This window comes from Anomalospiza imberbis, chromosome 9 (genome assembly GCF_031753505.1).
Source record: "Anomalospiza imberbis isolate Cuckoo-Finch-1a 21T00152 chromosome 9, ASM3175350v1, whole genome shotgun sequence".
NCBI lineage: Eukaryota > Metazoa > Chordata > Aves > Passeriformes > Viduidae > Anomalospiza > Anomalospiza imberbis.
In genome coordinates this window covers 20,424,604-20,449,923 of record NC_089689.1, presented here as the reverse complement: position 1 = coordinate 20,449,923, position 25,320 = coordinate 20,424,604, and the positions used below count along the sequence as shown (strand labels likewise).

Here is a 25,320-nt window from a genome sequence, read left to right as displayed (position 1 = left end):
AATAGCATCTGTCAGCAATCTTCGGGTGAGGAAATCTCCACTCAGCAGATACAGCCTGCAGCTGCTCCTGCACTGCTTGCCTCTGAACTAATCAGATCCAGCTTATTTGTGGAGGCTGTGAGCTGTTCTCCCAAAACAAAACCATCCACAAAGCTGTGACTAGGGCAGTTATTGACCCATTTTGACATGCTGGCCCTTGAAAAACACTGGGAAGTAGAAAGTTGAGCTGGAAGCACAAACAGCTTATACAATAGCAAAGCTGCTCCACTACAAATGAGTCCGTCTGCAGTGACAGCATCCCAGCCAGACTGGTGGAATTGCTTTTTGCTCCTAATGAATGTGCAGGTCCTGGCTCTCTGGGATGCCATTGACTGCAGCAGGGAACTGGTGTGAAGGCAGTGGAGGCATGTTACTGGTTCCAGTGTGAGTGTTTTGTGCAAAAGCAAGCCTGACAGCCAGAGAGTCGGAGCCTGCAGGGCTATTCCTGTGATGTGCTGAGAACCATGGGGAGGGCTGTTCCCTGCTCTGTCTCATGTCCTTGCTTTGCTTGGAAAGGAAGGCAGAATACTGTATGTGTCATATCCTTGGCACTCGTCATTCATGGAGCCTCAGCTCTAGGATTCTGCTTCGCTTCATCCCCTCAGACTGGCTTCCTTATAAAGCTAAAATGCCTCAGTGCCAGAGCTCAGGACCAGCAGCTGCCTGGAGTGATTCGGGCAGCCCGGGACAGGGGCAGGGCATGGCTGCCTGCTACCCACGCTAACCTGAGTAAAACAACTCCCAAAAACGCCTCCAGCGGGGCAGGCCAGACCTTTCACACAATTGGACTGGAGGAAGGGAAACACAGGCAGGTTTTTTTCCATAGATTATAAAGCAGGGAGGCTGGCCAGGCTCCCAGGCTCGCCAGTGTAACTTCCTGCATGACACAAGCTGCTGCGAATTAGTTCTTGTGTAAATTAGAGCACTGTTGTTAGGAAAACAGTTGATTTTAAACTGATGTGTCCCTGCTACAGTCACTGGTAGATTGTTCTAGAAACTATTTTCCTTGTTGCACCATAGATTGAAGCTGCATTTCTTTAATTCCCTTCAGATCAGTGGATCTTCTCAGGAAGGAACTGAGCTTCTGAGTTGTTAGTACCAGAGGAGTCAGATATTATGATCAAGCTTTCCTGCTCCTTTTTTAAGACAGACTCAACTGATGAAAGTCCCTTTTGCTTTAAGGCATATTTTCCATTTCTTGACTCACATCCAAATCTCCCTATGCATCTGTGTCTCTTGGGACACTGGACCAGGACACACTATTCTAATTGTGGCAATGGGAATTTCAGATGTAGAGCGACTTTAACCTCTTATCCAATTGCTGCCAGTGCTTGAATGTTAAAGCAGGGAATAGGAACAAGCCTTTTACCCATAAAGTCACTGTGGAATTCATGGTCCACTGCTTGTCACTGTGGTCTGCATGTCCAACAGGGATTCACTGTTCCTGGTGCACTGTGTCAGAATAAAAGTGTGACCCTGCTGGGATGGGGCAAAGGCTCAGGCTGTGTCCTGCTGTGGCAGCAGCCAAGTGGCTGATTGGGAAGCACACTTTCTGTGAGCATGGGATGTACTGCCATTCTGAACTCTTGTGGTTTTTCCCCCCGCCTTATCCAATCCCTTTTGAACTCATTTCTCCCAAGCAGGATAATTTTGGCAGGGAGGAGGCTCAGCCATGGCATGGCAGCTGCTGCTGGGCTCTCTGGGCTCCAGTTCAGGTGCAGGAGAGAGATGGAGAAGGGCACAGGTTTGTTCTGGTTCCCCAAACCTCCCCTCAGTACCTGCCAGGCTCTGGTGCAGACAGTGGGATTCGCTGCATAGCCCCACTCCCGCAGGGATGCCAAGGGCTCCCAGGACAGAAGGCTATACACATCATGACTTTGTTTTTTTCCAGGTAACCAGCTTTACACTAGCACTCCCTGCTGCAAACACATGCTCAGTACCAGCTCCCCAGGGAGCAGCTCCTCTCCTGCCTCACATTTGGCCAGGACGCCCATGAGCTTATTCCTTGATTGCACACACTGCTGTACCAGCTCTCTGATACTGAAGAATGTACAGTGCCAAAAAATGTATCATGTTGGTCTGACAGGCTTAATGTCTGTAATCCTTGTTGATTGGTATTTATATTTCTCTGCTTTAAGTCTTTATCAATATGATCACATATTTTTTGGTCATTATTTAGCATACGATGTCTGGCAAATAGACACACCTGTTTACTAGGCCATCCTGTTTACTTTTTTAATATGCTGGCATAACATCTACTTGCTTGTTCTCTGGAGCTTCTCCAGGTTTCTTTGTGTTACTGGATCTCAGCATTAATAGCTTGGATGTTTAAAAATTGATGTTATTTTTTTAGATGCAGGATACCCAGACTGAAGAGTTTTCAACATTTCCCTTATATAACTGTTGTTTAACATCCTCCTGAGTTACTGTTAGAGTGGAAAGTGTTTCACCCTCATGACAGGAATGCTTCATCTGGCTTCCTCACAAATGCAGGAGAGAGATATTTATTGCCTTTCCTTCCTGCCCAGCTACCCACAGGCCCACTGTTCCCGGTCTGTATCACACATGCAGCCATGCTGGGTCATGCCCACAGCCTGTCCTGCTGCTGCCCTGAGCTGCATCATCTCTGGGAGCCATGAAGCTCAGAGTGGTGCCACCACTTCCCCGCATCTCTCTGCATCCAGTGATCAGCATGACAAACACCTGCTGCTTGTTTGTTCTCTTGTGCCGTCCCCAAGCAGCAATCTGCCCACAGATGTCTTCTGTTTAAACAAGAAAAACATAACATTTTGTTTGTTTCTTTAACCTACAGATCTTTTAAGTGGATGTCATTAAGCCTTTATAGTGGAAGTGAAGTATGTGTGGTGTGAGGGAAGAAGCAGCTGAAAAGATAGGGGGACAGAGGAGTGAGGGGAACCTCTTCAGTTCTCCACACTCCATACCACAGGTAAGGCAGGGTTTCGGTGTGGGCTGCAGGGTTGGTTTCCATCCTTCTGCTAGGATAGGATCTTTCTGCCAGAAACATCTGGGACCAAAGAAGTCTTGTGGTGGTTGGGTTGAGAAAGCCAGAGCACTTTTTTATGCTAAGAAGCAAGATAATGAGGTGAGTGCTGCCAAAGGGTCTTCAGGCAAGTTTTTCATTTGCATTTTTTCCAAAGCAGCTTCACCTGCAGCTCACAGAGGAGAGACAAACACATGGAAACAGCAGCAGAAGATGCATCTTAACTGACTTCTGAAAAGCTCAGAGACTGCTTGGAAGTCAAAGGCACAAACGGTAAGTGGTCAAGTGTAGGAAACAGCTCCCCAGTCTGGGTCTTTGCTTTTCCCCAGGCTCCCTGCATGAGCTTGGTGACCCCAGGAGAGGCAGAGCCTGTCTATGTGACAGCTGGTGCCTACAAATGAATACACAGGTGTTTTCAAAAAAATCTCATTTATCTCCTCCTTCCACCAAAGTGCAATAAACCTTCAATTGTCTTAGACATAAAATGTTGCCACTTTGTACCTCACAGAGATGCTGTGTTGGTACAAGCTCAAGTGCAAGAAATGGGATGTTTGGATGTATTTGTAATACATGCCATAAAAATAGTTCAAGCTGATGTGATTCCACAGTTTATTTATTGTCCCTATGACACTGCAGCTCTCTGGCTGGATCCAGGAACACTACCTTGGTGGAAACCTGCACTTAGAAATTAATGAAAAACTTCTGCAATTTCCCTAGGGGTAACCCTGTACATGAGTGTAATGCAAAGCATGCTATGCTGTCTGGCTCCTCTGAAGGAGAAGCCTTTGTCCTTTTTTTTTTTTTTTTGTGTGTGTGTTTTAAAGAAAGGAAATTACTGCATGTATATTTCTGACTGAGATGCATATTTTCTAAAGTCAGGGGTTCAAGAGCTGTAGTTTCTGCAGCAGCTATCTTATCACTACTGCTCAGATTCTGTCATTGATTTACCTGCTTGTTTTAAGGCTTCTCCCTTTGCTACCATCATGCCCAAGCAGTTTCTGCACTGAAATAGCAGTGGGTACTAAGTCCAGCCTGGTATGTCAGCTCCTTTCCTCTGAGTAAAGACTGTGCCCCAGGGTACTTTTGCATTAAGTTTTTATTTGCTGGCCATGCTTTGGGGTAAAGACCATGCTTTGGGGCATTGCTGTCTATGGGTGTTATTTCAAAGCTGCAGCATTTCCCAGGATGTTCCTCTTTTGAACACAGACCTCCCCCATCTATGCTTGTTGCCAGGTGGCTTTGGTGGGACGTGTCTGTCTCCCACTGCCATGTGCCAGTCTTGGCCTCTGCCCACCTTGGCGTGCAGCACAGAGGTGTGCTGCTCCCACGGGAATTTGGCTTTGAAATGTGCAGCGGATGTTTATATGGAGTTTATTTTTGGTACTGAAGTTGAGGTCCTGCTGTGTGATGTGAGAGAGGCAGCTCTTGTCTCCTGCTCTGCTGCAGCAGCGTGGCGGGACTTCAAAGCACTGCCCCAAGAGCCTGTGGCAGTAGCTAACACAGGAACGGTTTGCATCCCCCTGAGAAACATGTTCTGCATAAGTGAGGCTGTGGAACCAATTTTGGCTGTCTTGTTTTTCTGTATTTAGGCTCTCGTGGGCATCACAGCAGTAGAAACAGTGTCAGTCATCATCATCATCATGGCACAGCCTGTTTTGCTCCATCAGCAGAACAATGCATCAGGTCGTGACTTGATTGCACACGGGGCTGTGCGGGAGCTCCCACGTATGCAGCCCCCCCGCAGCTGGGCAGGGAGCTGGGCAGGAGCCAGGCAGCCCTGGGCTGCGGAAGCCCCCTGCAGCTGCTGGGGAAGTAATGACTCACACAATGCTTCTGTGGGTGCATCCACCATTCCTCTTAAATGTTGGTATTCACTCACACGGGGAGTAAAACCAATAGGAAATTACAGGAGTGTTCCAACCCATGTTTTGAACACGCAGCTCCCTCTCCCTTTGCTTCTGTGTCCTGTGCTCACTGGTGTGTCTTGCTGGAGCTCAGGTGCAAGATGCTTGTCCCCTCACACACAGTCAGGGAGGTCTTCAACAACACTTTTTGGAGAGGTGAGTATATACCTGTTACTGGGAGAAACAGTGCAGCTTCTCACCATGGGAGCTGCCCAGCTGCTACTCTCTCCTTTCCCTGAGCCCCTTGGACCTGCCAGGCAGGTGCAGTAGGCCATGGCAGACCTGCCAAAAGTTTTCATATCACTCATTTTCCTTTTTCTTCCTACCCTCTATGGGTCTCAGGGCATGTACTTGTGCTGCTGACTGTGCCAGTGGACAACCTCAGAAGCAGAGAAGATGCCAGGCAGGCTAGAGAGGAGAGGATCCCCTGCTAGCCTGCAGCCCAGACAGGCAGGCAAAGCCCAGCCCTGGCTGGAGCTAAACATGGCCTCGTTTCATGGCAAAACAATTCCTCTTTGTGCAGCCTGTTCTCCCAGAACAATCCTCTGCTCTGACAATATTCTTTCTATGGCTTAGTCCCTGTGGAGTGACCAGCAGCGTGCTCAGCCTGATGCCTGGCAGCTCACACCCTGCTGCCCCATGGCCGAGGTGCAGCACCTGCGACCCCTGCCCTTGGCAGCCTCTGCTGAGGACTCTGTGGCCACTTCAGATCAAGGCAAAGTCTTCTCAGGAAAGTCCCCAGCACAGCCTGAAGCACTTGGGAGGGTTTTTTCTTCTACCTTTGCTTACTCCACGGAGCTGCATGGCACCGCTGTTCCACAAGTTAGGAGGACAGCCCTGGGACACAGTTGTGGAGTGTGACATATGGGTATCGAGTCACCAAATCTGACTGTAAACCCAACTGCCTGAGTGAAGAAGTCACCCAGCTTTGCCAAGCTGCTCCCTCAGACTCCAGGCAGTCTGGGACAGGTTGCTAGAGATGATCAGCTCCTGTGGGCTTTAAATCACAGAGATAAAATGAAATTACTTTGTATGGAAAGTAATACAAATCATCTGGGGATGAGCAGGACTGTGGCTTTCTCATCACCTGCTTTTCCTCTCTTCAGGAGCATATGCCCATGAAAGGTCATGCCCATGTGCCCAGCCTTGAAAGGTCCCTGAGAAGGGGCAGTTTTCACGTCCTTACAAGAGAAGATGGAGCTCCCAGAGCTCCCGTGGTCTTCTGCCAAGGTGTGACCTGTGGCCAGTCACCAATACTTGTACAGTAACCAAGGACTCCTGTTGAGCTGCATGTCCTGAAACCTTCTGACCTCCTGACTCATTCCAGCCTCCTGCCAGTCCACTCTGGGCCTTGAGGTGGTCCTGCCATGCCTGCTGCCATGCAGAGATACTGAAGAATGGGCTTCTCCAGGCTTTTAGCATCCTCAGACACCTTGCTGTGGCTATGGCTTGGCTTCTTTCCCTCCCCACGCACCATGATCTGAAACAAGCACCATTGTTCCATAAGATTATTCTCTAGGCCACAGGAACAAATAAGGATGCTTTAACAGGTCCAGAGTGGGCTGAGACTTCTGGCACATCTGTGGAGGACCCCAGGGTGTCCTGTATTGCTGGGGTGATGTTGGCAGCCCATGGAGGTGGGTGTCAGGGCTCACGCTGGAGAGGCTGCTATGCAGCTGACAAAGAATTCTTGTCCCAGTAGCAAACAACAGTCATGTGTGCTGCCCACCCCAGCTGGCAGGCAAAGTCCAGCAATTAAACACACCGGGGTGAAAGTCTGCTGTCAAAGCTCCAGTGCACCACCACAGTGCCAGCAAGCTTCCAGGTGATGCTTGCACTGCCCCTTCTGTCTCAGGGAATGCCTTTTTGCAGGTGACATTTAAATGTAAATCTACAGTGTCATGTACCAACAGGGGTTTCAGCGGGGTCACTTCATGCCTGTGGGATACAGAAATGTTGTGGGTTGTTTGCTGGTCGCTTGAGGGGCTTATAGGGACCTCAGATTCCAGGAATGAAAGCATTTCTTTTGGCTTAAGGGAAGAGGTCAGCAGTGATGGGGTATTTGGCCTTTACTGCCACTACAATGTAATCAGCACAAATAACACAAAATTTTTCACAAGGTGAGTCACTTAATCTTGATATCAGCCATGGAAGGAGGCAACACATCAGCCTGAACACATGCCCAGGCATGGGCTACCTGCCCACCTCCATTTATTGAAATTGCAGAGTGACATGATGGCATTTAATGGGCCTTCAGGTGCTGAGTAGTGTCATCTCTCACCACTTTTAGTGGCCATGAAAGCCTTTTTTGAGTCTCTCAGTATAGACAGAGGTGTTGTAGGAGCATTTCTTGGATGTGTTGTGATTGTGAGCATAATCAACTTACCATTTTTTTCCATGGAGCCACACAGAAAGTGTGCAGCAATAATTTGTGGTTGATAGTGCTTTAGAGTCCAACCTCAGGGAAAGGGAGAAGGGTAAAACAACCTCAGGGAAAGGGAGAAGGGTAAAACAACATTAGAGAGCCAATTTACATTCAGTGTTTTTATCTGGTCACATGCAAAATTTTTGGTTTTTCAGGATTAAATAGAAAAGGATGGGCGGATCTGTAAATCATCTCCTCACTCCTCAAGTATATTAAGGTGTGTAAATTTACTAACTATGTGTGTCAAATACATTACTGAAAAAATACGGGGCCAATTGTTCATGTATTTAATTTCACTGATTTCATTTGAAGTTTTTATTTTCTTTTAGATTTTCTCAAGATGAATAATGTTATTGTTTTTGCTAAATAAAACTCTCACCATTCAACTGATCAGTATTTAAAACATAAATTCATAGTTATAATTTCATTGAATAAGAGAATATAAATTTACTATATAAACCAGGCATGATCAAAAATATAGTTTAGTTCCTCAGAAAACCAAGATTCTTAGAATTTCTGAATTGTCAGAAAATTGAGATAGTTGACACCTGAAGAGACTAAAACCTCCCTTTTCCCACCCAGCTGCATGGTGAGCCTGAGCCAGTCTTCAAGACTGGCACCGGAAAAGGTGCAACACTGCACCAGCATCTCTCATTACACGCAGAAAAAAATATCATTACTAATCCCTGAGGTCATAACCCCGCAATGAACTTCATTCCTTTTCCATTGCTTAGTTCTTACAGACCTTCCCATCTGATAGTCTGGTAATTGTGTGCACTGAGGATGGCTTCAGTATTTGTGCCTTCAGCAAGTTACATTAGCCCACGCCTGCTTTTTGCACCAGGGCAGAGCCAGGAGGGGAAAGAGAGGGGCACTTGGCTCTGCAAGGAGCAAGGAGAAAGCAGAAGACAAGAAGCAGTGGAGGGAACAGTGCAAAGGAGGAATGCAGAGGCTCCCACCCACCTCCATCTGACTGGATCCCCATGGTAAGAAGGACCAGCAAGACCCTCACTGAAGCTAAAGTGAAAATGGTATGTTGTTCTCCAGGATAAGAGATGGAGGAAGGAGCTTAAGCTTTTCCAGACTGGAGTCAGGCTGCTGGGAGCAAGCACAGGTTGTTTCCTGAATTACGGGTGAAGAGTTAATGACTTGTAGGGCTGTGCCAGCTGCAGGAGGGGCTAGAGCAGGCAGGACTCCCTTGTGGAGGCATGTGACAGGATCATCTCTGGTCTGGTGGTCCAGACTGTAGTCAGGGGGACACACTTGGCTGGCTGCAAACAGCTTCTCTCCCAGATTTCAGGTCAGATGGGCAGGATTCAAGATGGAAGTAGATTACTCATCTAGAAAAGATTCTGTCCCAAGACACTTTGGGAAGATCAGGCTGTACACAACAGGTCACACCACTTGTCTCCCCCACCTCCCTTATTTTTGAGGAATTTTCTTTGCTATGTGTTCTTGTGCTACCCTGCTTCCAATGAGACTGGAAGGCAGAAACCCAGATGTACAACACATACCAGATTAGTCAAGTCCTTGCTGGAGGCGTGTCCCCAGGGGTTAGGAGGGGACCCTTCATCACCCCCTTGGACAGCACAGCACCAAATCCATGTCCCTGCAGCCAGGGTGCTCCTGCAGACCAGGGTCCTTGCTCCAGCTGGAGCTCCTGCCCAGGCTGCTGCAGCACTGCAAATGGTGTGGGAGCGGTGAACACCAAGGAACCCAGACACCTGCTGAGCATGAGAAGTAAACAAAGGCCAATATGCAGACAAAGAGAACCCATCAAAGCTAGTGAGTGTGAAAAGAAGAACAAACTGATGGAGGAGAAGTAAAATGGTGAAATCTATTAGATGTGCTGGACAATTAAGGAGTGAAGCAGAAGATGCAGTCAAAACGAAAAAAAAAAAAAAACCTAATGAGCAAATATCACACAGAAATAATGGTGGAGGTGGCAGACACAACAGGGCAATAGAGTCCAGGACCAAGAGAGGAGAAATAAATTGCATTCAGAGCAGAAGAAAAGAGAGTGACCTGGAAATTAATTCCAATAGCAGGAAGAGGCTGGGCTGTGCAATTTGGGGCTCGTTGTTAGAGCCTGACAAGCCTGCTAGCAAGGGTGGATGCAGAGGAGAGAAGGAATGCTTGGAGAAAGCTGTGAGATGCAGGATACAAGGTGGAAAACAATCCAGTACGAGGGAGTGTGAAGGAATCCACTATTTCTGATTTCATGACAAACTACATAGCAAGGTTTCCATTGAATTGGAACACAAATCAAATAAAAATAATGTTGCAAAATAAAAGGAGAACAAAAACCAAAAACAATGAAGAGTAACAAACAAGGCTGATGCACATACTTAACAAGGGAGGAAAAGTGATCCAGACTGCTTCTGCTCTGCCAGTCTGGTGTTAACAGTATCCAGTTAAAGAGTAACACAGCACACAGGCATGAAATGAAGGATAAAATAAATTTTATTATGTCGACTAACTTGATAGTTAAAAAAAAAACCCTTTCTATAAGCTATAGGCCCTGTGTGGACTCCAGGGAAGCAACTCTGAACCTTGGGACCAATTAGGAACCATGGTAGATGTTGGGGCAGAAACAAGCACAGGAATTTCACATGGGAGGCAGTGGTTCAGGTCAAGACAAAAGCAAAGATTGAGGAAAGGGAGCATATCAGGACACACAGGTTACTACTGAGGTACTTTGTGGATAATTTTATAAATTAATTTCCTTAAGGATTGGCACGAATATTAGGTGTAATCTGATGAAATCAGAATGTTGTCGTGCATTAACAATGTAGGGGAAAGTAAAGGAATGCTGTACCACCAAAAAAGGGCAAGAAAGTCACCAGAAGAGACATTGACCTGCCTCTGCAAATGCAGTCCTGCCTGTATCCAGGTGGGAAATTCTCACTAGGTGAACGCAAGTCTGTAACTGCTCGTGGGCACCCATCTTCAGGACAGGAAATGTGACAGCAGTACAGCAAAAAGAGCTACCATGGCATTAGGTGCAGGAACAGGCAGACTAGTAAGAAAATGCTGGAAAAACTTATTTAGTCTTCCCTGTAATGGCTGAGAGGGAGATGATCGCAGTCTACAAACACACTGTAGCATGAACACCGAGGCAGGACCCTGGTGAGATAAATTACAACGCTGGCACAGGAACAAATGTTTATTAACCAGCCGTGCATCAAATTAAGCTGGAAATGAGAAGATGATTCCTAACAATTAGAATAGTGAGTTCAGAAAACGCCTTCAGACCAGACGAGCGCGACTCAAGTCCCGGGCACTTTTTAGGATGCAGATTGGCACGGCTGTGGAGGCGCCACAGGATGGAAACGCTCTGGAAACTGCACGCGGTCAGAGCCGGCGTCTCTGGGCTCCGTCCGGTGCCTCCGAAAGCTCGCGGCGCCTGTTGCGGTGTCACGAGGGGGAAAAAAGCCGACGAGCTGCAGGTTTATGGGCCTGAACGGGTCTCCCTCATGCCGTCAGCACCACCCTCGAGCCAGCCCTCCGCACCGCTCGCTGACCCTGCCGCAACCCGCATCCTTTCCCAGCCATTTTCCACCTTCCCCTCACAGCGCTCAGCCCCGCAGGCAGCGCCCGCCCGGCCTCTCGAGCCCCGCCGCGGTGGGCGTGGCCACGGTATGGGCGGGACGCGGCGGACGCGCCGATTGGTCGCGACTCTCCCGGGGGCGGAACCCTGCACTTTCTGCCAATCGCCAGCGGTGGAGGGGCGGGGCTTCCCGCTTTAATGGCGGGGGCGGCCGTGGCGGCGGCAGAACGGGGTGCGGCTGGTGGTGAGTGCAGGCGCCTGTGGGGTGGAGGGTGCAGGGCCCGGTCTTGCCTGGTGGCGGGTGGGCAGGGGATGTCTGGTCTGTTCTAGCGATCATTTGGGATGTTTGCGAGGTGGAAGTTTGGGTGGCGGTGTCCGAGGCTAGCGGTGGGTCGAGGCAGGTCGTTGGGGTGCGCTGAGGGGGCTTCGGAAGGTGGTTGCAGAGCCGGAGGGTGCTGAGGAGGCCTTAGGAGGGTTTAGCTGCTTTGGGAGTTAAGCTTTGCTGCCAAGAATGCTGAGTCCTGCCCTGGGGAAGCCATGTGCTGGCTTGGTACCTGTTCACTAGCCTGCTGGAGGAGGTTTGTGTGTGTATGTCCATGTTCCCGTCACCTGGGATGCTCACGGTCATGGGAGGAGGTGTGTGGTGTCTCCTCACCACAGGGGTGGGGAGGCCGTGGCCTGATGGGTGTTGTGACACTGTGGCCTGCCCTTGGCGGGTGATCACGCTGGGTGCGGCTGTAGAGGCTGTCACCCCCCCGCTAAGGGGGGAACCCGCAGTACCGCGTGGCAAGTTCACCGGTGTTGCAAACCTGCCCGTGTCAGACAGAGGGACGCAAGTGAAGTCCGAGTTGAGTTGTTGAAGTGTTTTTTTAGTTGTTGTTTGTTTGTTTGTTTTTTCTCAAAAGCAACAGGGTCCTGTGAGACGCTGTAGTGCTCCTTGGCCCACAGCCTGGTGCCGCTGCCTCAGTGCACCCATGGTGCCAGGGAAGGGTGCGATTCCCTTCCGCAGTCGGCTGCTCTCCTTCGGGGCAGAGCCGGTCCGGTCCCTCTGTGCGAGGCTGGGATGTTTTCCCGGCCGGCCGGGGGGAAGGACTGTCCCTCCACGCTGTGTGCCGTGGCACAATACCGGCCTCCGCCCCGGCAGGCCTCTGCCAGAGGCCGCGCTGGGTCCCGGCCGTGACGGGGCTGCCTCCCCACTGCTGGCCGGTGGCCCGAGCCCAGGGTACGCCTGCCTCCCGGCTCAGGGACCGGTGGCTGCGCAGCCTCAGGAACGAGGCCCTGTTGGCGTTTTGGCGGGATTGTCCCAGCTCCGCAGGCAGCGGAGTAGCCCTGCGGGCTCGCTGAAAGGTGGCTCAACCCCCACCCATCGCGGCGGCGGCGCGGGGCCTCTCTGGGCCCGCTGCGGCCCTTCCCAGCCGCGCAGGCCCCGCTTCCGGGCCCGTCCGCGCCACACCCGAGCCGGGCCGGGAACCGCCCGGGCGGGGGGGACACGGCGCTCCCTCCGGCGGCAGCGGGGCCGGGGCCTTTGCCAGAGGGACTCGCAGGGGTGGCAGCAAGGCTGAGCGGGATGCTGCTCGGCTTCTACCGTGGCCACCGTCAGAGAGCTGCGGGCACGCTGAGCAGCCGAGGGCTCTGGTCTCCTGGGGCTTCTCTGCAGTGGGGTGCGAGCAGCCCCCGGCGGCCGGGGAGCTTTCTTTTACCCAGCCGTCGGCATCAATGTAACCATTCAGATGGCTCTTCCCTCCTCCTCCGGGCAGGGTGGCAGTACCAGGCCTCCCCCGCTGCTGCGACACAATGTCAGCTTTGAGTGCCGGCTCGTGTAGGTGCTTGGCCTCCCGCTGGCCCTCTCTCTGGAACGCGGTGGCAGGAGGAGGAGGTCACTGTCACCCCCCTGGTGGCAGCAGTTGCCTGGCCTCGGGCTGACCTGGCACTGGTGTGGTCGTTCGCAGGGATCTGCGCTTCGTGGACCACTGTGGGCTCGATAACCACTGGCAGTACAGGGTTTGGTCTGTAGATCTCTTTACGTGGGTCAGTTCCTCTGTTGTAACGAAGGGGAAGCTGGGAAAGCTACTTATTTTTACGTTGTAACAGACTAAATGAGGCAGCATAAATAGGCATTGCAACAAGAGGCTAAGCTTTGGGGGTGGCAGTCTATCCCTCAGTGCCTGGGCTGCTGCCTGCAGAGGGGCTGTCAGGTGCTTTCCCTGTGATTGATCATGTTGGTTCTGAAGTCCTGAAGGCAGGGAGGGAAAAGTGGGGTGAATACCCCCTCCTATGCTCAGTGGGCAGCATGGGATAGCACTGGGTGCTTTACCTGCTAGTGCATTTCCTTGCAGCATCTCTTCCCCTCCTGGAGGCCGGGGTTGCCTGTGCAGCAGTGCATCCATCCTGCTGTGCTGTCCCAAATTGACCACCTTCTCTTCTACCAGAATGCAGCCAGGGCAGATTCCTAGCTGGATGGAGCTGACCTTCCCACCAGACCTGCTGGGCAGCTTCTTGAGGCTAGTTTAGAGTCAAACAGCTGGCTGAGCCCTTGAGGCTTGGTTGAGACTGCTGTGCCTTATCTCTTTCCTAGGAAGCCCCTCTAGTTCATGGGTGTGAGCTGCTGCTACCAGCCTGTTCCTATGAGAAACAGCAAGATGCCAGTTGTTGCAGCATCTACTTGCTACATCTTGCTGCAGGGATTAAGCTGTGCCACCCACACAGCCTGGGCCTCTGTGGTCCTGCCTTATGTTGTGTTCTTATTTTTGTTTCCTGAAAGTCCGTTGATGGGGGGGATTATGTGGTCCTTCAGGGAAGCAGTGTAATATGAAAGTACTGTTAAAACTGTGACTTGGGAGTAAAAGCTCACTCTGGCTGAGAGGTGTCTTATACCATATGTTAGAGATAAAAAATAAGGGCACTTGTTGAAGTTGCATAGTGTCTTCTTTCTCTCCAGTGGAGAAAAGCTTTGCATCCTGAGGAACCTCTGAAGCTGGTATCAGGGGCAGGTGCTTGACTGGGTGCTTTCCTTGAATGTAGCAGGTGAATGCTTCTTTTCTGCTGGGGGTTACAGCACAGTGAACACTCAGCCTGAGATGCTTACAAGGGACACTGGGAGTAGTGCCTGTGATGACCCAAGAGATGCTCTGTGTTTCTGTGCTTTTGTATTGGACTTCTGGTAGTGTATGCCCTACTGGCTGTCAAATGGTGGGAGTACTTGGGCTGGAAAGTCTGGTTCTTGCCAGTCAAACAGGTGAGGCTGCTTGGGCTCTTATAGGGAGGAGACGGTCCCCAGGAGCCAGGACTCTTCCCTGCAGGAGTTGTGGGGCTGTTGTTGCTCAGAGATGACAAGTTGCAGCTGCCACAGCCTATTCCCCATCAGACTGTTGTCTGCAATCTGAGCCTTTAGTGGCTTGAGGATGGTGGAGGTGGTAACTGGGTCTGATGTTTCTTGATTTAGTGTGTCACAGAGTCAATTCTTTGCTCTGGGATGGGTAGGGGTGGTGAGCTGTCACTGGCAGCAAGTTCTCCAGCTTTGTTGCAAGGTCTGCTCTTACCCTGTGGGTCAGATCATCTAGCTTGTTCCCGTAGTTTAGGATTTGCTCTGTGCACACACAGGTTTTATAACTCATGCTGCTTCTGCTTAACCCTAGGAGGCTTTCCCTGTCTGTACAGGCAGTAGAAGCAAGTGCACTGACTTTGAGTGGTCAATCTACACCTGTGTTGAGATAGCCAGGCTTCATACTTCACTTTCTTTGTGCTTGGAAGGCTATGGACCTCCTTGATTGTGGTCACCATTAAGCCTCAGGCATGTTGGGTTCTAGGTGCATATACTGTGCTACTGGAGTATGACATCTTCATGCTGTCAGAGAGCATCCTGCTCTCTTGTTAGAAGATAGTGCAGTCGCACAGCCTTCTTGGTGTGGAGGGTACAGGACCCAAAGCTGGTGTCATGGTAAGTTCCAGGCAGTGGCCCCTTTTCTCATTGAAAAGTGGCTCTGGGTTCATACCTGGGCTTCTTGAATAATCCAAATGAAGATGTTGGAGGGAATTTGTGAGTCTTTCCTTTCTGCATCTTGCTTTGTAGAATTGAAAGTCCATCTTGTCTTGATGTACCTGTCTAATTAATGCACAGGCCTGAATGGGGCAGAGCACACTAATCATTACTGTGTCATGATTAGAGCCAGGGCTGTGAGAACAGAGGTGAAGCCTTGTATTGAGGCATTTGCATAGTGATTAAAACCAGAGATGAGTGCTCTGGTACAGCCTGTCCCACCTCTAGATAGGGGTGCTCTGTTTCTTTGCTAGGTGGCTTTAGGAGGCTTGACCTGATTTTGGATGCAGATGTTAGAAGTTGGCCTAGCTCAATGTAGCCCTGCTTGCCCTCCTGTCACCTGCCTAGTTCTGTCCTTCCGGAGTGTACTCTGTGTGCTCTGGGGGGCTGCTGGGTGCCTTCACTTCAGAGAGGGGGCTTAACCATCTCTACCTTCCCCCTTCACCTGGTGCTGTATGAGGGAGTGACACAGATCAATATGGTTAGTTCAGAAAGGAAATGCCTAATTTTCCACTTCTGTTGCTATCTCATATTGTTTCTTTTTTTCCTTCACTTCTTTACTCCTTTGCTCCTTGCTATGTCAAATTTTTTGCCTAATGTTGCCTTCTCATCTGCTCTCATCTCTACTGATATTTGTTCTCTGAATATGCAGCCACCAGCTTTGACTGTGATAAGGAGTAAACCTACTCTTAACAGCTTGGGGAGGTGCTGCTCCTGAAAAAAGTATGCTGTGCATATTAAACCTCTTAATGCAAGATACGCTCTTGTGGGACCTTGAAGTCTGATTATCTGCCTTGATTTTTGTACAAGGTTACCAGACCCTATTGCAATGGGTGTCCCCCTTTCTCTGAAAGCTTGAGAGGTACCACACTGACTGTCAGTCAGAGCTTTCCTGCTAATCTGGGTGTCTCCTCTTGCTTTCCCTGCTTCCAGTGAATATGGGAAGAGGAGAGCTTAATCTGTTTGTAGGATGCTATCCAAAGCCTCGGGGTTTTACAACCACTGTGTGAGAGAGTGGTAGGGTATTAACACACACTTGATGAGGATGAAGAAACCGCTCAACTTCAGGCAGGGCACTTCCTGCCACTTGGATCCTGCCAGTGTGATTCCCACACTGGTTGCAATGGCAGCTCTTGCAAGAGCTGTTACATATCACGACTTTGAGAGTTTGCATCCCTTATGTCTCACAGTACCTCCTGTACTGACTTCAGAATATGGTCATGTGGAACATATGGTACCAGGTTGTTGGCCATGTCCTTTGTCACTCAGCATGAAGTAGGTGAGCCAGAGAAAGTGACCAATGGATAGGATTCAAATAGGAAAGCTTCCCTGGTGGTGCTAGCATAAAGTTTCCTTGCAGTCTTTGTAGTTAGGTTGTGAATGGAGTTCTGGGACAGGTTGTTCTCAAATTCCAATCAGAGTTTGCCCCAAGTCCTCAGAGCTGAGGTGCCAGGCTAGCAGAGTTGCTTTACTGCCTGTATCTGTTGGTACGGCTTTCTGCACTTAAAACATAGGAGCTCTGGTGGTCCTGTCACCCCCCCCCCCTCCCCGGTAAGGGGGGTGTCCTCTGTGGCTGGTGACAGATGTGTCTTTATACTGATTTCTTTTGAGGAAAAACATTACTTTGGAAGCACATGGGCAATTCTATCTTGAGTGTTCAGTGAATGGCTGAAATTATTAGTAGGAATGCAAGTGTACTTTAATGCAGCTCTCCTGTTGAGTGGCCTCTGCTGCATGTGTTCGAGCTGGTGTTAGGAGATGCTGTGTGTGAAATAAGTGTGTACTGCCTGGTTACAAGCCCCTCTCCCTCTCACTGGGCACAGAGCAGCAGACAGTGGAGATCGAAATTCAGTTTCCTGTGCTTCACTGTACACTTCAGTCTTGCAGAGATCCCACTGCAGAGCTGATAGAAAATAGGGGTTTGCAGCTTATTGCTGGCTGGGCTCCTTCTCTCTCTTGTCTTGCTCTGACTGCCTTGCTGCCTGTGTGTTGTTTGGAGCAGATAAAGTTTCATGCTCCTCATCTTGCTGGATTCACTTGTGCATAAGCTCAGGAAAGCTGCTGGAGCTATGGCTGTCAGCTCCTGGTGGTGATGTTTTGCGGTACCAGCCTTGTGTGTGCAGTACACACCCCTGTCTGTGGCTGGCTTGATCAGTTCCACTCTTCTGCAGGGAAATATAGTTCATGGGCACATGGGGCTGTGTGCAGGCTTTGCTGGACCCCATGGTGACTTTCTGGAATGCCAGGCAATTGAGTAGGTGCTATGGTGGGGAGCTGGGGGAGGAAGATGCCTCTTCCTGAGAGGTGGTGGAGATCAAAGCTGCATCAGGCAGCAAGCCTTGTTGCCAGCTTGTAGGTTAGGGATGCGAGTTAGTTTCACATCTGACCAACTGATTATCTCCTGACCTTTGAGGGCTGCTACTCCCTTGGAAGCCCCACAGGGCCAGGCCTGCTTTAGCCAGTTCAGCAAGGGCCTTGTGCCAGCTCTCCCTGGGGTAGCAGCTCTGTGGCTACCTACCAGATGGTTTTGGTGCTGCCTTTAATTAAACTAGTGGGGAGATGAGGGTGTTTGCTTTTGCACTTATTACAGGACTGATTTCTGACCTGAATGCTGAGGAGTAGGAGTGTTCAATGTCTAGGGCAGAGTCTGTTGCTGGCAGATAGTTGTTGTGTGGGGAGATGTGTGTCCTGCAAGGCTGTTAACAAAACTAACTGGGTTGAGCTCTGGTCTCTGTCAGTGTCATGGTTCTGACAGTGCTGTGGTCTGACTGGGGCTGGTCATAAAAGGCCTTGCTGTTGTTGCTGAAGTTGCACTAATTAGCTGTATAGCTTGCTGGAAATATGCAGTCTACACATTGCTTGGTGTAAGCAAGTATTTAATCCTTGATGTTGGTTACTGGAGCAGATTGTGGCCTGATACTCTAGTTTCAAATAGTGGGAACTTTTTCTCTGACATGGGGAAGTGACTCCCTGTTGCTGAGAGATAGGACATGTGTTGCAAGGTTTCTCTGTATCATCAAGGGTGTGTTTGGGCCCCTAGGGTTCCTGCTCATTTGGAATGCTTGGACCTATTTGCTTGATTTCTCTTCAGCTGTTCAAGGCTCAGCTTTGGGTTCTGCATCTCTTCCCAACTCCTTCCTTAAGAAGGTCAGGATTTAGGAGGAGTTAGAGGAAAATAAGTGTCTCCCATGTGCGGAGAGGACAGATCCAACCACTGAGCTGTGAACACCTGCAGTGTGTGATGTGCAGTGTAGCTTGGAGTGCAGTAAGAGCTGATGCCTGTCTGGACAGTGAACCCCTCTCAAAGTGTGGTGGGGTGTTGTGCACAGAGGAGAGTTCAGGTTCCTGGACAGTTGGTGCTCTGTGCTGGAAACCTCCTGCCCGCAGCAGAAAGGCTGGCATGGAGCAGTGAAGGTAACTCTTGGGCCTGCCCTACAACTCCCACTTTGCTGCTCAACTGTCAACACCCCCAGACCAGTGGCTGCCCCTTAAGGAACAGAGGAGGGCAAAACATACCTGCATCTGCTCACTGAGCCAGGCATACTTTGGCCACTTTGATGTAGGATGATGTAGCATGCCAGTGGGGACAGATGCCAGGTCTTCCAAACACCTGAAGACTTCAGGGGTTTCCCTGGAGATGTGATTGCTCTGTTAGCTTAATTTAGCAGGATGTTGTTCTGCCTAGAGAAACCGAGGAAAACATCTAGGTCCTTTCCATAAGGGCCTGTAGCATAATTCCACTATTTCTGTCTTGGTAGATGTCTTGGTGCTTGCCCAGAGCCTGTGTTCAGGACAACTTCCTGTGGCGTGTGTGGCTGTAGGAGTGTTGGAGGTGCTTCGCAAAACAGCAGTGAGACAGACTAGTTACTGTTCACACTGGTGGGGACTTCTGTGCTAGTCCTGGTTTGAAATGGGCTTCTGCCACTGCCTGGAGGAATAGTTGTTATGGACCCTGAATTGTTTTGAGCTGGGGTCCTAGTTGGCCAGTGGTACTGGAGGCTTTGGCCTGGGGTCAGGGAAGTGATCTGTAGTGTCTGAGCTGAAGTGTGTTTCTGCAGTGTGAGATGGAGCTTTGAGCTCAAAGACAGCTGACACTCTTCTCATCCTCACCTGCTCAAAATAGGCAAGTACTCAGCAGGATTTTTGTCTCTGCCCTGGACCTGTAGTAAGGCTGACTCATTCACTTTGATAAGATAAACACAGACCTTGAATAGTCAGGTGCCTCTGCTGGGATCTGACTCTTGAGGGCTCCTCAATCTAGCAAATAAAGGTGTAGCTGGATGTAGTGGTTGAAAGCTGAAACTAGACAGACAAGTTTGGAGCTTGCTCTTAGCCATTAAAGCAACAAAAAGCTCAGCAGCTTTCCAGACTTGTGCTTACTATATTTCCCACACCTGAGCCTTGAGTGTCTCTTAAGGATGCAATAGTTCCTGCTACACTTTTAGCTAGCCTTTGCTGCACGTGGTGAGTGGATTATCTTGGCAGTGCCCAGAACCTTAAATATTACTTGCATCACGGTGGTACTACAAGTGAGTATTACTCGCTATTAAACCCTTTGAAACCTTGCTTGGGAAGGTGAATGTGTATTTTGCTGCTGAGGTGCCCCTGATATATGGGGGATCAGTCCTAAGTAGCTTTGCCCTGTTGCTCCATCTGCCTCCAAAATGGCACAAGGATCCACCTTCTGTGCTTTCTGAAACACAGCAAAACTTCTTGGGCTCTGTCCTTGGGCTGCATGGCTGTGCAGGCTTGCTCTGGAGCTCTGCTGCCCTTGCAAAGAGGTTAGGTGGCACTCCCCAGGCTGGAGGAATGCAGAGGGTATGACTGGGCAGGCACAGAGCCAGCACTGCTGCTGCACCAAACTGATTTGCAGGGAATGGTGAGCCAGAATGGTGTGTGCCAGGCCCCCCTGAAGATTACTGCTGGCAAAGCCTGCCATGGAGGTGCCTGGTAGCTCTTCACAGGAAGTGTCTGCTGCCATCCTGCCTTACAGCAAAGATGACATTGAGTTCTTCCTCTTGCTGTGAAGCTGAAGGAGCAGTGCTGGTGTTGGCTGGTGAGGGCTTGAGGTAGCAGTGGCTGCTGAGTACTTAGGGACCTTACTGGGAAGAAGGGTACTCTGGCTTCAGTCTCCTGGCTGCTGGTCTGGAAGAGGCCATGTGCTTCCTGGTGGTGGCAGCAATATACCTCCTGGGGAGACTGGGCTGGGGACCCATTTCCCCAGGCCACGCGTGGGCAGTGACTCCTGTGCACCTTCTTGGAGGGAAAGGATAGGTGGAGGGTCTGGTAGCAGATGTGGGGAATGCCCCCCTCGAAGATGGATTAGTCAGGTGAGGCTGGGCCTATGCTCTGCCTCCCTTCCTCCTGCTCTGTTGTCCTGTGGGCTGGGGAGAGGTTGGGGAGCACACAGGATGGGTGAGGATGTTTCAAACTTGCAACAGTAAGAGCCTGGGCCCTTCCTGCTTTTCTGGAGAGCATCTGCTCAGATCAGTTTCTGGTGTGTGCTCATACTGAGGCTGAGCAAGTGTGGGGAGTGCCAGTCCTTCTCCCTGCAGCCTTCCATCGTATGGCTTTCTCTTGTCTGGAAGGGGAGTGGAAATGTCATTGCCAAGCAGGATGCACCTGGCCTCTGAGGTACTAGGTTATGTGGTAGTAGTTTCTTGTCCAGAGGTTTTTGTGCAAGGATGTGAAACCAGGAACTTTGACACCAGAAACTGATGTTTGTTTCTGAACCTATGGATTTCCTTCTTCATGTAATGGGTCTGCCAGTGATGGTGTGCTGCTTCTGTGGTGGGAATCAGCTGGCAGGAGCCCAAAGCTGACCATAAAGGCACTGCGCTGTGGAGAGTGTGGGCCAGCCCTGCATGTCTCCTCCAGGGTCAGACAGAGAAGTGTGCTGCCAATGTCATGGTGCTTGTGGATGATAATGCTTGAGCTTTTACAGCAGGAGCAAGATTAAGAGGCTTGGAGATACAGTGGTGAGGTTGGAAGCTTTCCTAGCTGGCTTGAAATGTTGGGTTCTTGCCTTGGAAGGACTGCTGGCATTTGATGATGGGGTTCCCAGCAGAGCTGGGGAAACAGAGCCAGGCTCTGTGACAAGTGAGGAGGCCTGTGGCTCAGTTGGAAGTGGATTCTGGTGTGTGATCAGCTGAAAGCAACACTGGCCAGATACATGACTGTTTCCCTGAAACTGGGCTTGGAGTTTACTTGTCTGCAGGGCTATGCTCTGTAGGCTGCCCTCCTGGGAAAACAGCTGCATGATCTTCCCTGCCTCTTTCCACAGAGACACTGCCACCACCATGGAGGGGATTGTGACTATGTATCAGGACTTCATGAAGAAAGCAGGTCAGTGTTTAGCTCTGCCCAGCTATCAGACAGGTAGCACTACATGCTTTACTGCCAGAGGCACTGGGGGGTGGTCTGTCATCCCTGAAGCATCCCTTGGTCAAACTGCATCCTGCCTTTGCCCTTACACAGATGCAGCTCTGGGGTTTTTGTGCTGCCTGTTATGAGGCTGTCTTGCATCAGTGCCCGTGAAAATTGTTTTGGGGCACTTGTGATCTCCTGGACAGATGATCTCCAGGCTGCCCTGCAGCATGGCTTCTGGCTATACTGTGCCGAGTCTGGCTGACTTCACCAGCCTCTGCTCCCAGACTGCTTCCCCACTTGCACTCGTGTCCTAGAACAGGATTGCCATGCCCTTGCCTCCACTGTGGCAATAGCACTGCTGGCAGCAGGCTGGGATGAGGATGCTAAATGCTCTGCCCTGTGGCTCTTTCTGCAGACCCCCGCATTGCTGATTATCCACTGATGCAGTCCCCATTCCTTGTGATGGGCATCCTTCTGGGATATGTCTACTTTGTCCTATCCTTGGGTCCCCGGCTAATGGCCAACAGGAAGCCTCTAAACCTGAAGAAGTTCATGGTGCTATACAACTTCTTTCTGGTGGGACTCTCCCTTTACATAGTCTATGAGGTGAGTTGTCAGTAGCTTGGTTGGGCATGTGTAAAGCAGCGTGTGCAGGCTCTGTGGGTGATGAGGAGCCCTTTTCCTGGCTGTTCCCTGCCCTTCTGTGCAGAGCCTGATGTGCAGTGGGTGATGTGTTAGGCCTCACCCTGATGATGCTCTTGTTGCAGTTCCTGATGGCAGGGTGGCTTACTGGGTACACCTGGCGATGTGACCCTGTGGACTTCTCACAGGACCCCAAGGCCCTCAGGGTGAGTTCTCATCCCTCTCCTGATAAGTGCAGATGGCCTTTAGTGCTTCTGTTTGGATGGCAGGGTCACAGCTCCTGCCTTTCCCGAGGCACAGGATGTGCAGTCTCTCAGCCTTGATTTCATGCCAGGGTAACTGGATGAGGCCCTTCACTCACTGGGCTTGCTCAGGCTGAGGCAGGTCTCTAATGTTAATGTGTTCTGTTACAGATGGTCAGTGTTGCTTGGCTCTTTGTTTTCTCCAAGTTCATCGAACTGACAGACACGGTGAGTTACTGAGAAGGCCTTGCCGCCACTTGCTGGGCAGGGAGTTGAGCCCAGTGTATTTGGGGTAGGTGCTTTTGCAGTCCTTCCAGTCTGACCTGGTAGTGCTTCTGTCTGGCATTACTGCCGAGGAGCCCACCCTGGAATATTAGTGCTGAGGCCCCTCTTTACGTGCTACAACTCTAGAAGCTGTGGGGTGACCTAATGGGTGATGACAATGAGTGGCAGGGGAGGGAGGGAAGCATTATTGAGATCACACACTGAATTAGTGGCCCAGCCTGCTCTAGCTGCTTCTGGGGCTGCAGGTCCTTAATGCTGTTGGGCTTTCATTGTAGGTGATCTTTGTCCTGCGGAAGAAGAATGAACAGGTCACATTCCTGCACCTTTTCCACCACTCTGTTCTGCCATGGAGCTGGTGGTGGGGAGCAAAGTTTGGTCCAGGTAAGATGGCAACTTCTCTGGGTGCATGGATTGGGTAGGGTTCCCCCAGCATGCTGAGAAGGGATTTTTGGCCCTGCTGTGCTCTTAGCAGCTCTTTGTAGTGCTGATTGCTGTGCAGTATCGACTTACACTAAGGAAAATCTATTTTAACAGGGGGAATGGGCTCATTCCATGCCATGATCAATTCCATGGTGCATGTTGTCATGTATTTCTACTATGGGCTGTCAGCAGCAGGACCTGCCTTTCAGAAGTACCTGTGGTGGAAGAAGCACATCACGGCCATCCAGCTGGTGAGTCTGTGTGGTAGAGCAGACCACGTGACTGATGTGAAGGGCAGGCCAGCCCTTGTACCTTTGAAAGGGGCAGCCAGCAGCAGTTGTCTCCTCTGTAGCATATTGCTCTGGGTTTTTAGCAGCTCTGCCCCACTATGGGCCTCTGGCTGGGGTGTGGGTGCTGTTCAGCTCCTGGGCTGCAGCCATGTTGGGAGGGTGAGAGGCATATGCTGCTCTGGACTTGTGCCTGCCTTTTCTAGCTGCTGCTGAATGCCTCACCATAAGGACCTTTTGCTTCATACTGGGAAAGGAGTCTAGGTGTTGCCTTTAAAAATAAGGTCTCTAGTGGGTTCCCTGACCCTGCTCCCATGAATAACTTGTTCTTACTCTGCCTTGCTCCCAGGCACAGTTTGTGATTGTCTCCATCCACATCTCCCAGTATTACTTCATGCCCAACTGCCAATACCAGTTCCCCATCTTCATTCACCTTATCTGGATTTATGGGACCATCTTCTTCATCCTCTTCTCCAACTTTTGGTACCAGTCCTACACCAAGGGCAAACGGTTGCCCAGGGTGGCTCAACAAGCAGCCCAGCACAACGGTAGCAGCATCCATGAAAATGGCACTGTCACCAATGGGAAAGTCAAAGCCAACTAGAGGGTAAAGTGCTCCCAGAGCCAATGAGAGCCCCGGGGCAGAGGCAGCTGGGACCTGTCCCTCTGCTCCTGGGTGCCACTAGCCAAGTCAAGTGCCTACAGACTGTTGTACCCCTGTGCCCAGTCCTGCTGTCCCCTGTCTGCATGCTCAGCCCCTCTGCTCTGAGTAGCCATGGGCCACTTCTGCTCCTGGGAGGGCTTGTGCTGTTTCTCAGTGTTGCTGAGCAGAGAGGCAGCTGCCTGCATCACAGCTGTGGGGCTGCAGTCCCATTCCAGTGTTTCCAAAGGAACTTTCCCCAAGTGCCTACATCTGGCTCTTCTGCCTAGGGGCCATTGCCTAGGGGCCATTTCCTTCTGAGTAGGACCAAAAGAAGAGACCGCTTCCTGTCCTGGTGCCCTCTCCTCTTCCCTGTCTCACAAGAGCTTGTGTGGATGAGCAGATTCATCTCTGGCTGCTTGTTACTGCCAGCTCATGTGTGGGTGCTCCTGCTCTACGATGCCTTGTGCCACTTTGTTCCATGCCACAGTGCTGCATGTCCCTTCTGGTCCCTGTGTGCCCAGCTTGGGTGTCCTGCCCTGGCATATCTGTGCCCAGGTGTCTGTGGAGAACGTAGGGGCAGTACTTATGGGACTTAAGGGCCCAGACCTGCCCAGTACGGTACCCATGCCCTGTGCCTAGTACATAGCAGGGGCTGTGACAGCCTGAAAGGCTTCCCCCGTGTGATAAGCCCAGGTTGCCTTGCCGTTCTTGTGCCTGGGCTGGGTGCTCAGTGTGTGCTTAAGCCACACTTACCTGATCCTCTATGGCAGCTGGTGGCTTGCTCCAGAGATGGGGAGACCAAGCTCAGCCTAGTCTTGGACTACTTCCATTCCTGTATATTCAAGACTTGAGCAATAAGTGCCCCTAAAATCAGCTCCTGGGCTCTCCTGCTTGGATCCAGCCCTGCTCTGGCCTAGCCTGAGCACAGTAGAGGGTGGTTTTAAGTGTGCTCGGCTGTGGTGCAAGAGTGAGCACCTCTTGCCTCTGTGGATCTGACTGGGCCTGCATGAAGATGTGCTCTGCCCTTCAGCAGGGCAGTGCAGCAGCTCTCCTGGCCTGGTGCCTGTCACCTGCTCTGATTGTAACCAAAACATGCTGATGGCCTCGAGGACGAGGTGAAGGAGCCAGGCCCTGTCAGATTGGGCTGCTCTTCTATCACAAATAAACAAACAGAAGGAGAAATGGCTCTGTCCTCTTGTTTTCTTGGCTCAATATAAGCAAAAGCTCTTCCAGGTGCTTGGTCCTGTGCAGTGTGATTGAAGACAGGGCTGGGAGAAGCAGCTGGTGTAGCAGGTTTGTGCTGGGGGAAGAGGGCGATAGTTGTGTGCTGATGAAGCAGATGGCAGATTGTTTCCAAGTGTTTTGACAGAGCAGTGCTCAGGGCTGGATGTGTCTCAAGGTTCTGTTGTGAAAGTGACTCCACCCTGTCAAAAAATGGCTGGGGTGGTGTGGGCTGGGCCCTGGGCCACCTGCCCAG

At 50.8% G+C, this 25,320-nt stretch overlaps 1 protein-coding gene and 1 long non-coding RNA gene across 2 annotated transcripts; both read left to right on the top strand.

Moving 5' to 3' along the window:
- Positions 1 to 1,971: 1,971 nt before the first annotated feature.
- On the top strand, positions 1,972 to 10,546 carry LOC137478921 (uncharacterized). The gene is made up of 2 exons (XR_011001875.1): positions 1,972 to 6,816; positions 7,525 to 10,546. It is a non-coding gene; the product is annotated as an uncharacterized lncRNA (long non-coding RNA).
- A 530-nt stretch (positions 10,547 to 11,076) lies between these two features.
- Positions 11,077 to 25,025, top strand: ELOVL1 (ELOVL fatty acid elongase 1). Its single transcript, XM_068199091.1, has 8 exons — positions 11,077 to 11,163; positions 21,241 to 21,300; positions 21,740 to 21,930; positions 22,092 to 22,172; positions 22,380 to 22,436; positions 22,769 to 22,874; positions 23,028 to 23,164; positions 23,550 to 25,025. Exons 1-8 carry the CDS (start codon positions 11,118 to 11,120, stop codon positions 23,802 to 23,804), a joined length of 933 nt encoding a protein of 310 aa, XP_068055192.1. The 5' UTR covers positions 11,077 to 11,117; the 3' UTR covers positions 23,805 to 25,025.
- The last annotated feature ends 295 nt before the right edge of the window (positions 25,026 to 25,320 follow it).